The sequence below is a fragment of the Anser cygnoides genome, chromosome 1 (genome assembly GCF_040182565.1).
Source record: "Anser cygnoides isolate HZ-2024a breed goose chromosome 1, Taihu_goose_T2T_genome, whole genome shotgun sequence".
NCBI classification, from domain to species: domain Eukaryota; kingdom Metazoa; phylum Chordata; class Aves; order Anseriformes; family Anatidae; genus Anser; species Anser cygnoides.
Window position 1 is genome coordinate 134,528,493 of NC_089873.1, and position 13,896 is coordinate 134,542,388.

The 13,896-nt window shown below is 34.0% G+C and overlaps 1 protein-coding gene across 3 annotated transcripts in view; it reads left to right on the top strand.

The window, feature by feature from the left end:
- ANOS1 (anosmin 1) overlaps window positions 1–13,896 on the top strand; it is a 143,236-nt gene that overhangs the window by 99,652 nt on the left and 29,688 nt on the right. For 2 of the 3 annotated variants that reach the window (XM_066982325.1, XM_048066800.2), the window contains exons 7-9: window positions 4,833–5,035; window positions 7,703–7,850; window positions 11,558–11,707. In XM_066982325.1, the coding sequence (XP_066838426.1) occupies window positions 4,833–5,035; window positions 7,703–7,850; window positions 11,558–11,707 (501 nt within the window). The remainder of the gene's footprint in view (window positions 1–4,832; window positions 5,036–7,702; window positions 7,851–11,557; window positions 11,708–13,896) is intronic. The other variant, XM_066982334.1, reaches the window with a different exon arrangement.

Consider the following 13,896-nt stretch of genomic DNA (forward strand, 5'->3'; position numbering starts at 1 on the left):
TAGCCAGCAAGACAAGAATTTAAGTCCTTTGGGTATACTCAAGCCAGATACAATGCAGACAAATGCAGTACTTACTCCATTTGCTGGAACAGCAGTCTCAGCCTTGACCTAATGAAGCTATCGTTTCTAGCAGTGAGAAGTGATTTACTTGTCAAGCTGCTGAGACCAGAATTTTTCAGATTTGAGGACAACTGTCTGTGCCAAATTCTAGTATATATAATGGCTTTTATTTTATTTGAGCTACAGCATAAACAACAAAGGAAAAGCTGCAACTATCATCACTCTTTCTGCAAACCAAAGAATTTGATTTAACACTCAGATAAATTCATGTATATAAAATTTCAGAACTTTAAATTTGAAAAACTGGCAGTAGTTTCCATTCCAGTAGTTTAATATTCATGTATCTGAATTATACATGTGGGCAGTCAGTCAAAGGGATCGCAGATATATGAACGCTAATAGCAGAGTGGTTGTTAAGCTTTATAGTCAGCAGAATTCCAGTTTAGCTTCATAGTCAAGTTAACAAACATTTTATGTATATAAGCTTTATAGTTCAGTACCAGTTATTAGACTTTGAAATATGTCAACACACAAGTTGTGTATGGCTTTTTAGCGTTTGCATAGACATACAGAAGCATAACAGAACACCTTGTAGAAGCATGACTTCTCCATTCAATAATGCAATTTTGAAGGCTTAAAAAACCAGAAAAAATACAATTATCTGGTAACTGGTAGGCAAGCATTATGAAGGAGTGTGTTATTAAGGCTACTTACCTTTTTGTTTTGTTTTGTTTTGTTTTTTTTTGCTTTTTGCTGAGGACTTTGGGGGAGGTTTGGGGTGTTTTTGATTTTTTATTTGTTCCTTTTTGAGTCTGGGGCTTTTTTTTTTTTTCTTCTTCCATTAATAACAGAGATCACAATATCTAGCCTAGTTGCTATTCCTTCTTGCTGGTGAAACTCAGTCCTTTCTAATGAAAGAAAAGATGAATATTCCTGTTTTTTGGCTTAAAAAATTACAGTTCTGTCAGTTATAATAGCGATGAGTGGTACAGAGAGACATAGAAATATATGAATAAATTATATAGTGGTATGGAAATACTTAATATGGAAAGGATCTTCAGCTGGTAGTGGCTTCAGCCACTCACTAAGTGGCTTCATATTTCAGGTAGCCAAAATCCAAGAAATATTTTAATATTGGGTCCCCACAATCAGATAGTTGTTTGTTAGTCTTTGTGTTTTTCTTTTCCTTCTTTCTTTCAGATGATTTAATGCCAAACTATAATGCCTGCCAGTGTTCAAGAGGCATTTGGATAATGCCCTTGTTAATATACTTTAACTTTTGTTTAGTGCTGAAGTGCTTTTGTAGGTTCCTTCCAACAGAATTATTCTGTTCCATTCCATTCCATTCCATTCCATTCCATTCCATTCCATTCCATTCCATTCCATTCCATTCCATTCCATTCCATTCGTGTTTTTGTTGTTGTTGTTTTTGTTGTTTTTGTTGTTTTTGTCTTTGGTCAATTTAATTGCTTCTAGATTATTATTTTCTACAGCTTAGTCTATGAGTTTTAAAAAAGCCCTTCTTGAAAACATGACAATTTGAAATATGTCGCCTTTTCATGTCTGTCAGCTGCAGAACTCCTTCCTTTCTGTCTTCCACATCTACAACCATTCCTCTTCTTCCTCTTCAAATGCCCTTTTCAATGGCATTTGCTAGGCTCACAAAAGACAGCTTGAAAAAAGTGGGCACTCAGGAAAAATATTTCTACTATTTTCATATTATTTCACATGTATATTCAACTTAAGAAGAGGATGTTTTTTCTTTCCTTAACCAATAGTTACCTGATGATTTTTAATACAATGTATTCGATGTATTAATGTACAACTCTCCCTCAGCAAAACAGTACTCTTTTTTTTTTTTTTTTTTTAATATAAATCTGCATTCTGTCTGCAGACTGGACTGTTTCTAGTGAACAGAGCATGCAGAAATGCTACTGACAATGTGATGTTTTCAATAAACTGGAATTATAGTAAGTACAGGGTGAAATCCTGGTACTGTAGAATTCAAAAGAAATTATCTATTGCTTTCAATATGTACACAGTTCTTTTCCTTACTATTTTTGTTTCTGCTTATGTTACTGAGAAAAACAGGGATGTTTGAAGTTACCTAAAAGAAAAATCCTGTGATGCTGAGACACTTAAAAGCTCAGTTCTGATCAGTCACCAACTTTATATAAGGATAATTACACATTATCTTGCATTCTTGTGGGGACAGAAACACTTGACAAGGAATTTTGGAAGAAAACAAACAAAAAAAATCAGTCATTTTCTTTAGATCTAAGAAAAGTTGATGAATAGAACTTGAAAATATTCTGAATCATGTAATACACTTTGTCCAGAAGAGCTATTTCATTTAGCTTTTAGAATTTTTAGGGCTCTTAGAATCTTTTGCAGTTGCAAAATGAAGACAAAGATGTTGTACAGTTAGAATTGTTTAGGCTTATATCTGACCATTCATGAAGACATAATCTCTGAAACACTTTAATTGTACCCCATATGTTATATATACATAATACATGATGCATAGTACTTCTGGGAGGTAACCTGAATAATTCACCTGCAGCAATATGATCATGTTGCATTTCAGGTTATAAATGTTTTATTGTCGTAATACATTGTCATATAACATTAAAAAAAAAAAAAAAAAAGAAAAAGAACCCTAACATTTTAATTCAGTGAAGATGAATGCTTAATTTTTGATTTTGGTTTTCTGATTCATGGTTCTGTTTATTGCGTCTAAATTTAATTTTGCATCTACTTATTTTAGTAAGCGATAGAAGTAAATGAGAAATTATGTTAGACAACAATACAAGCCATTTACCTAAAACAAATTGTAGAAGTTAATCTCTTACATTTATCCCCTGCAAAATACACAGCTTTGTATATGTTTAAGACAGAGATGTGTACTTCACAGGTAAGGCAATAAATGTATGAAAAGTGTTTCTGCAGAGACAGAAAAAATAAAAGAATCTGGCTTGCAGTTTCATAAAAAAATAGAGAAAGAGAAGAAATAAGGAATTCTCATCATTAGGAAAATAAAGTTGAATTTCCAGAATTTTTAAACTCAGGTATGCTTTGAAATGTTTATGTCCAAAAGATAGGTTGAATTACATGTGTGAGGCAACAGGGGCATCCATTACTATTTAACTAAAATGGCATGTATGAGGAAACAGGAGCATCCATTGTTGTTTAGCCAAGACTCCTGTTAAATAACAGGAATAAGCCATTATTTCACATCTGTTGATCTTTAAAAAGGAAATGCTGTCTTTATTAATTCTGAATGTGTCAGTTTGTATGACCTAAATGATGGAATTTTTCAATGAGACCATTTGTCATAGGGATTATCAGATGAATTTAGTATGTCTGGAAAGCTCATTTAACAGCTCATTAACCATTATAAAAAAGATTCAGGTGAACTGTGCCATAAATGAATGCCTGGTGTCTCTTCTGCACACCTTCAATTTTATATCTGGCAGTAAGTGGTGTCTCATTTGGCTGAAAATTTATGTGAAAATGGTTTTCTCAATCACATTGTTTTTTCTTGGCTTCAGCTTCATCCTATGCCTTAATTGTTACAAATTTCCTTTTTTTTTTTCTTTTTTTTTTTCCTGCCTGATATACCTTTAATTTCTCTTTTTTTCTTTTTCTTTTTTTTTTTTTTGAATCACAGTGTTTAATTTATTTATTCATCTATCTATTTATTTATTTTTTGCATTTTCATTCTATTTTGCCACTAATGTTTGTCTACCACAGGCATTTAGAAAAATAAAGTTTTCAGAGTCTTATATATTTTCACTAAATTGCTGGTGAAATAAGTATATTGCCATATTCACTCTTGATAGCATTCTTTTATAATGATTCTAAGATTACTTAGATTGAGAATCATGATTAAAAAGTAAGAGCCAGATAATAGCAACTTTGACTTTCAGAAGCTCAGCTGCAAAGTTTCCATTTATTCACTTGACTCAGAGACAGCATATCATATGTTAGAACCCCAAGGAGGATCTAAAATTCAGTATTGTAAGAGGTTCAGTTGTAGAACCTTTGACTGTCAGGTGTCCTTCTTGACTCTAGGGTTGACACACAGAGAACTGAAGGAATAATATCTCAGGTAATATTGACCAGAAATTCGTTCAGAATAGGGAAATAAATAACAGGGATAGCCAATAGCTTTTTGTCATTATAAAAATATAACTACAGACTTCTATGGCAGCATAATATCTCATTACATCTTAATTACATTTATTCTAAGGACATATTTATGTCCCATGATATCAATACAAGAATTTTTAAGAAAGACTCAACTTGTAGAAATATTCTCATTTGAGAATTCTTTGAGAACACCAAAAAAAAAAAAAATCAGCATTTCCACCATGTAATTCCAGGACGACTACACAAGGCTACTCATAGACTAGGAGCTTTTTATAGTCATTGTGTGTTTAAAGTAGTGAATACCAGAAGTAACCCTTATAGTTTAGAACATTATGATAAAGCTTTGTAATATTTGTGAGCATAGCAACAATATAACAACAATCCTAGAAGTGTAGTCCCAAAGCTGGTAAGCAAGCACATAATTGTAGTTTTAATAAGGTTTGGATTTCTAGATTTTACAAAAAGCCAGCTCACTTATGGGAATTTTTTGACTGAATTTTCATAAGAGTAACAAGAATGTTTAATACAGCTTGTGTATAGCTAGTAGATACATAAAATGAATATGATCTTTACCTTACTGAAGATGATTTTTTGATATATATATTTTTTTTTAATTGCAGATCCATCTGCTCCACCAGCTCCATCTAATATCAGAATTGCCAATATCAGTGCAAACAATGATGGAAGTGTAAATGTAATGATTACTTGGGATCTTCCAGAAGAGCCTGATATCCCAGTGCACCACTACAAAGTCTTCTGGAGCTGGACATATAGCAAATATGTGATCCCAGCTAAAAAAAAGAGAAGGAAGATTACTGATGGGGTAAGAAAGAATATAGCAAATGAGACAGAAATATGTGTGTGTGTTAATTCTGGAATGTTCAAACCTATTTCTGGCATAAAATAAATAGATTATAAGTATCAAAAATATGATAAATTGCAATTATTTCAACAAATGAGAAAGTAATTACCTTAATTTTTAAGATCACCAACCCCATAGACAATTTTGATTTCTCAATCTCTATGCTTCACTGAACTCAAGGAGAGAAGTAGACTTCTGCCTTAAAATGCAGACAAGTATTACAAGATTTTGCAGGAGAGATAAACAGAAAGTAAAGTGCTGTTTGTCCTCTATAGTGAGGCTTATTTTATTGTGCTTCTGAAAGATACATGTTGTTTTATTTCAAAGGTGTAGCATCATCTTTTGCATTATTCTTTCAGTATGCAAATAAAACTTGGGACACTATCATATAGAGTAACTATTAAATAATTATTATAGGTCCAAGGAAAACAAAACAAAACAAAATAACATTTAAGTATTCTGCTGTACCAGAGATCTGACATAGCAGTAAATTCCTGTGAGTTTTTTGATTCATATAAAATATTGCTTTACTGGAAAACTATCTGCTGTCATATTCTTAAGCATGTTGCATAGTATCTTAAAGTAGTTAATAGGAATAGAAATGTATCACAAATAACAGACTGGACTTAATTCTCTGAACTAAGTTTTATTAATGCATTGTGAGAATTTGTTTCCATGTCTGTGTTAACCCTGTGTTTTGACTCTGGTTGGCCATTTATACTGTTATGAATGACAGCTGTAGGGTTATAGTTCCCTCTCTGTCCCTCAGGCACCAAATCCTGAGAAAAATGAGAGCAACTAAAGCATTATTCTGAGTTCATTTACAGCAGACTGGACATAGCCAGATCCACTGACGTGTGAGCATGGTGGACCCACCTCTTTTCATGGGAACGGACAGGGATCAGGGTCTGGAGACTGCAGCCATCATCACCAGCTCTACACTGGGAAGGAGGGAAAAGGAAATTTAACCACAATTGGAAATGATATGGAGTCTTTTCAGGGACTGAGATAACTTAACTTTTGGTTTCTACTCAAGTTAAATACTTTTTTTTTTTTTTTTTTTAAAAAGAGCTCTGTTGTACTTTTAAAGAATCACTTTAGCAAGGTAGGAGTAGATTTGGATTCTGCTAGGTAGAAAAATTTATGTTTCTCAGGAAAACTGCCATTGGCTAGAGACCTTCAAATTGGGTATATGTTAAAACATCCAATATACAGTATTAAATAATTGTGACAAGGTTCTGGCCTTGAATATAAGGAAATCCAGAAGATCCAAGACATATCTAAGAGAAAAGACAGGCTCTTAGAATACCTTTCATACAACTCCTGGCCCAGTGTACTTCTTCTTCTGCAGCATCGCATGAAACTGTACAGTAATGAGGTTCAGACTACCCCCACAGGATACTCCTGAGGCTATTGCTTGTCAATGGTCCTTTGAATATTACAGAAACTCTTCAGTCTAAAAATTGAAACTGTAGAAAATGTGAAACAAGGTGGAAAAATCTCATTTTTTAAAGAACATTGAAAATTTTTTTTCTCAATTTTTATCTTTAGGTATGGTCTAGTTCAAATGTAGTCCAGTCCAAACCATTTTATAAAGGTTTCTAGATGATTCTAGGTAGATATTCAAATATTTTTGCTGCAGTATTTAGAAATCAATGCCGTTAATCAAGAGTTATAGTCAATAACTCAACACAAAACAAGTAAACATAATTGAAACAGGATGCTTTTGACAATCCCTGAACTGTGGCAGTGCATAGGTGTCCTCTTCACTCTGGATTGACTGTGAAACTTTACAGGCACAAAGAATTCTAATGAAAACATGGAGTAATATATTCTGTCTGTGACACAAGATAGAAGAGTATTTTTATAAATACTAAAAATGTATTTAAGAATGCAAGAATACTGTGAACCCTTGTCTCTTCTTTGCAATATTATGGGACTTAATTTATGGGTTATTAACCAGAGAATGATAAACCTACTCATGTAGGATTGATTATTCCTACTCATGTACACTTTCATGACAATGGAAACTTCATTTTTTCTTTTCCATTTTTTATTCTGTAGAGGAAAATAATCCTTGTTAATAAGGAGGTTTTTTGGATGCCTGTTTGTTTATTTTTTATTTTTGTAGAAAACGTTTTATAGAAAATATTGACAAATGTACTGAATCTTGCATTCTAGCTGTCTTAACACTAGCTGTCTCTAGACTAAGTTGTCAATGATTTGCTACTGTAGAAATTGTGGAGAAAAGAGTTTAAATTTGTTTGGCTAAAATAATTTAGGCACAAGAAAAAAAAAGTTATACATATATATATATGTTTATATATATGTATAAACACCTTTAATTTTGACCTAAACAGTACGTGTCCGCGTTTGCCAAGGAATTGACAAAATTTTGTAAACACCAGGAAAGTTAGTCCTTTATTAGTTCTTTAAAAATGACACACAAAAATAGAGTTCAGTAAAATGTTGTTTTAAAGAAAGAAAATTTTGTTCTGCTGAAATTTATATATGAGTTTTCTAATTTCAAAAGAGTAGTGAGCCCAAGATAACAGGCCTGCTTTTAATAAGAGCTTGTGTTTCAGTAATACTATAACTGCTCTGTATATTTATTCTCCTCTGTTATAGCCCCAGAATTATGTGGTCCTGGAGGGACTCCAACCCAACAGCAACTACAATGTAGAACTACAGGCAGTAACACGCTGGGGTCAGATACGCCTTAAAAGTGCTAAGGTTTCTCTCCATTTTAGCACAACGCAGGACACCAGGAATAATAGTGAGTATTCAGACACCTGAATACTTTCTCTCTTCTTTTTCTGGATTTTAATTGTTTTGTGTAATGGTTTCTCAAATGAAAGGAAATAATTTACTTAAAGCTGGCTGTTTGATAGCAAAGTAATCTTGTCTTGGTCGAGTAACCTTTTAATGTTAAATTTCTTATATAAAAACTGATCATAGTTTTCACCTAATACTTTGTCTTAGCTCCTGCTCACCTGAAGTAAACAAGCACAATGAAAATGGAAGCATGTGCATCACTGTGATGTTAATATTTTTAAAATATATTATAGTTATAAATACTAACTATATTCCTTAGTCGCTGGAGTAAATCCATTTCTGTGTCTTTGTCTTAACTAGACAGTTGTAGTTTGCAATACTTTTCAAAATCCTGACTCTTCTGACTAGACCATGAATTCAGATTCTTGGACCACTCAAATACATATCTGCTATGAATTGATATAAAACACTGACTCTTCTATTATGGAATCTAAATCGTTCATGCCTGATAAGAAATGAATTCTCAAGAAATTATTACACGGATAGGACCAACATTCAAATTAAAATCTTGAGATCTTTAGAGATCAGGTTATTTATTTTTAAGATCTTTAAAACCTCACATGCTAAGGCAGCACTGTGCTGGGCTGGGCTTTGTCCTAGTAACTGAGAGAGAATCCTGGATGCCATTATTATGCATACCTAGCCAGAGAGACATTGAGCAAGCTGTTGAAACTCTTTCTCTCATTTTACTATAAAAATATTATTTAAAATCATATCTGAATCTAACAGTAAACTGAATCTTAGTTAAATGCTTTCATAATTACAATACAATACTGAGTTACTGTCCCAACTGCCAATGTCTATACAATATAAAATACAGCAAAATTCTCATTAAAAGGTGCTAGAGATATCATTTTATATATCCTTTCCTGATTGTTTCACTTTCTATCCATTTACATTTTTATTTTAAAGTACAATCAAAGTTTAAACTTTATTTGGCACCATTTTCATAACGTTGCTGTTACCCTAAATACTCTCACCCTAACTAGTCAATCGCTGTTTTTGCTGGACCCTTCTGCAAACATATTCTGTTTGGATATGTATGAAATATTTTAAAGTAGTTGTTAACTATAACAGAACTTCATATCTACAGTAGTTTCATATTTTAATGTACCAAGAAGATAAACCAGACTTAAAGATCTTTTTTCCCCCTATTAAGCTCATTTTCGCTACCTATTTGGGCCAAAACAGTGCCTGTGAGAATTAAACCTAACACATGAAAGTACTTCAATAATCAGTCATAGAATCATATAATCACAGGATGGTTTGGACTGGAAGGGACCTTAAAGATCATCTATTTCCAACCCTCCTGCCACGGGCAGAGACACCTTCCACTAAATCAGGTTGCCCAAAGCCCCATCCAGCCTGGCCTTAAGCACTTCCAGGAATGAGGCACCCACAGCTTCTCTGGGCAACCTGGGTCTCACCACTCTGAGTAAAGAATTTCTTCCTTATATCTAATCTAAATCTACCCTCTTCCACCTTAACGCCATTACGCCTTGTCCTATCACTACCCTCCCTAATAAATAGTCCCTCCCCAGCTTTCTTGCAGGCCCCCTTTAGGTATTGGAAGGTCGCTATAAGGTCTCCCTGGAGCCTTTGATTCTCCAGGCTGAAGTTTAAAGCTTATAAGTTTATAGACAAATATATGTCTATAAGTTGATAGACAAATCTGAACATCCTTCCTATTAAAGCCGAGATTTCAAGATTCTTTGGGTCAAAACCAGTGATATCACACTTTTTAGTGTGATTGAGCACTCTGCTGAGAAATGTGTGTGGACGTTTTTGGACCTTTTCTAAGAATGGCTAAATTATGGTTTATATGGAAAAACAAACAAAATCTACCTCTGGAGGCGATGCAAATATATCTGAATTCATCTTCTGAGTCTCACTGAAGTTAGTTAGAGCTGCTTCTACTTGAGGTATTTTCAACAATACTCAGAAGCAGATGGAGAAATCTGAAAAATAAATTGCCTGAAATATTATCTAGGACAGGACATTCACGCTTCCTCATTATTTGGGGACTTCTGTGGCCTTTGGGAAGTAGCTCCAGAAGCACCGTTCCAATTTTGCTGAAGTTCCACTGTCAGCTACTCAACTCTCTGAGGAATTACAGTCTTTTTTTAGGTGTCTGTTCATGTCATCAGAAAAGAATCAGTCCATAACCCACTGAAGTAATTTAATCCTACAGACCTCTGTGAGCTTTGACCCTGGCCCTCTGGCATTATCTTTCCCCACACTCAGACATATATGTTGTCTCACATATACTCATATGCTTCACTTCTGGGAAATGCAGCAAAATTTTCTCTGTTGATCAGTATATACAGTGCGTGTGTATATATATATATTTATACACATATATATGGCAGTGGAGTAGAGAGAGAACAGCAAAGTATAAATTTAGTAAAATTAAAATACTTTAAATTTATATATACCTAGTAGATTCAAGTTTGTATTTTACTCTATCACTTTGTGATTTTCTTTCAGATAACATAAATGCTATGGTTACCTTGAGAAAGAATTTGCATACATTTGGTAGGTTTGCATTGATTTAAAAGAAGCAAAAAAAATGGAAAAATATATCAGATTTAAAAAAGGATTGAAAAAATATATTTTTTCCAGAAAGCAATTAGGGTTTTAGCTGAAGCTATATATTGGGCAAAATATTCAAGCTTACATATTATTCACGATTATTCTTGAAACTTGAGTCTTTCTCTTTTTCTCTCAAGTATGTAGTTAATAATTCATAACTTACTAATCATCGGAATCTCTGCTTTTTATTGAAGTGTAGTATAGAATTAAATACAGTTTTTTTGTTAATCTGATGCAAATACTGTCCTCAATCAGAATTGATATATCTGAAAGTGCATAATTAAATGTAGTTTGAATCAGCACTACCGACTCTTAAATTGAAAATATCTAGGAATACTCAATTATTCTAAATACTGACAATCCTGCTATATGTTCACAAACTGTTACTAGATGTAGTACTTGATGAAGGACATCGTGTTACCATTGCTTGTTGGAAGCTAGGCACATACACTGAGGGAATTGCTCAAAGTTCATTCTGCTCTTACAATGTTTTCCTAAGCATTCACTGTTCACTGTTGGAGACAGGCAAGTGGGCAAGAAAGATCTTTAATCTGATCATAGTGTTCTCATATAGTGTACCAAAGGACTGTATTTACTTTGATGTAATAACCACATGTAGCCTCTGTGGGTTACACTCAATCCCATCCTCAGGTTTTGTGTATATTCAAATACTGTGCAAATATAAAGACCATGAATGATTATACAGAAGTACAGCTAGATACCATGCTTGTTTAAAAAGTCACAGTGTTAACATTTTTTGTTTCTGGGGTTATAAATTCACTCCCTTTACTTATGATTCCTTTAAAAATTTAGAGAGCATTTTCATATTAAAATATATTTACCTTTTTCTCTCTCTAAAATATCTTTACTGAATTTCAAACAAATTATATATTTTTCAACCGTTATGAACTTTGCTCTTTAAAGTTATAATAATTTTGTTTAGGTAAGATATTGAAATAAGATTTTTTTTTTCTCTGAATTTGAACATTGTTAACATGATCATTAGACATCACTGTATTAAAATAAATAATTTCTTAATTGTTTTATGTACTGCAGATGAGCAGACATCTGCTGGGAAACCCCAGAAAGGACTGGTAGATCCTTACCCAACATTTCAAAGAAAGAAAACCACTCGTTTTCTTAAAATTGGAACTCCTTTCTATCAGGACAATCAACTTCAGGTTAAAGTCTACTGGAAGAGAACAGGTTTGTCCAATTTTTGTTTCACTGGTTTTCTAAGGAAGAACTCTCATAAAGTGTCTCAGAGTTGTAGAACATTGGTATAATATACTGAGCCTTATACAATCATTCAAAGTCAAATCCAACACCCGTCCTCCGTAGGTTATGCAGCATCACCCTGATCGGAGAAAGGCCATTTAGTGATTCCATATAACAGTAAGAATATGTCACATTGGATGGTGTGGATTATGAGAGGTATCCTTTGCTTCTGAAAAACTGCCTACCTGTTTAAATGTCTACCTCTCTTACCTTCTGTATCACATTCTGTCAAATTATATGTTTATTCCTCCATTAAATCTGCAAGCTTTGGCTCAGCCCGACTACATTTTAAGTGTTTGTCCCTTTCTTGGCTATCTTTTTTTTCTTTTTTTTTTTTAGCTTTCCCCATTAAAGTTTCATTTTGGTGTAACTTTATGGAAAGGCAAGATAATTTAAAGCTTAAATAAAAACTGAGGCATTTTTAATAATTAATGGTAAGTTTACATAATAATATTATTTTGGTTATCAAAAGTGAGTTTGTATATTCTGAGCTTTGGACTGGTCACCTTAAAATTTAACCTTCTGTAAGTGAGTTGTCAACTAGTTGTTGAGCTGCTTTTGTAGTCAGAAAAACATGGCTTCTGAGGTAACTCATCCCACACAACTGTTAAATCATGCTCTAGAATTGCCTGTGTTCCTTTCTCAGTACAGAGGGTGCCTTAGATGACCAGCTCAGACCAGACAACTTGTTTGCAGAAGGCCTGGAGATGCCTCATTTCTCTCTGGGAACCGAGGTTCAATTCTGAGCCATATGAACTTAAAAAAAAAAAAAAAAAAAAAAAAAGAGGCAAGATTCAAAGATGGGAGATGGGGATAGTATGTCTCCCACAGTCCCACAGATGTTAGGCAGGGTCAACTCACAGTTGAAAGATATTCATCTCTGTGAAGTAACTCATCCAGTTGTGGCTCTTCTCCCTCTAGCCTGTTTCCAGGAGGAAAGTGATGCATCATGTGATCAAAGTGCCACCACCCCTAGTGAAATTCACCTTACATGTATAGTAGTTTTCATGACCAGTTAAGAAATATTTTATCGTTTTAAAATAACTGGTTTTGTAAGTGGCAGAATCTCCACTACTGGTGATCTTCAAAGACAGATACAGCACACACCTTTTAGAAATGACATGGATTTGCTTGCTGTCACCTTTACTTGCATTCAAGGGATGAGCTAGTTCAGTTCATGAGCTGCTGACTGTATAGATTTTTGTATGAATCTGTGTACATTCAATTATATCAGGGGGACACCGAGACATCCATTTTTGTCATGTGGTGGAAGTAAGCTCTGTCACATGCTTTTGAGTATTTAGGTTTATGCCTCAGCCGTACAGTGGAAGATATCTTCATTTTTCTTACGTAATGAGCTGTGATAGCAAATGTATGTGAGAGGGACAGAATATGGAAGTTTGTCACAGTTTTTTTTTTTTTTTTTTAACAAAAATATATTTGTTATGAGTGACAGCATATGCAGTAACTCATCAGGAGCCTTTGTCTCATGTGGAACTGAAATATAGCCAGTTACCTCCTCCTGAGAAGCTAGCAGCTTCTATGAGCTCTTATAGGAGTTTGGAGATTAGGTAGTGCATGGATGAGGTACTTACTGCAAATTTACTAATGACAATGTGCTGCAGGAGCAAGATTTTTTTCACTGTGCTTGTGAACACAGCAGGTGGAACATTTTGGCTGTGTCTTGTCATTATGAAAGACAGCAGTTACGGGAGCCAACTGAGTTTGGAACTGTACCTACATTTTTTTCTCCTTTATGAACTGTACTGTTTCAAGTCATCTTTAGGGATTTGTAGGAGGTATAAGAATGCAGCAACTATAATAGGGAATACAGATAATTTACCTCAGCCTACTCTACAGCCTGATGTCTAGGTTATTTTCATTGAAGATAGGCAATCAAAGTTCATATCCTTCCTGACAAGGAACTGACCTCTGTCTTCTACATGACTGATGAAAGCAGGAGTCCCTACTGATTGCTTTACTGTTCTTGTTATTTTGTAGTTTGCTACAAAAGATACCGGGCACTAGAACAGGATCCCCAGGATAGTGGCCATGGCACAAAGCCTGACAGAGTTCAAGAAGCATTTGGACAATGCTCTCAGAAACATGCTTTAATT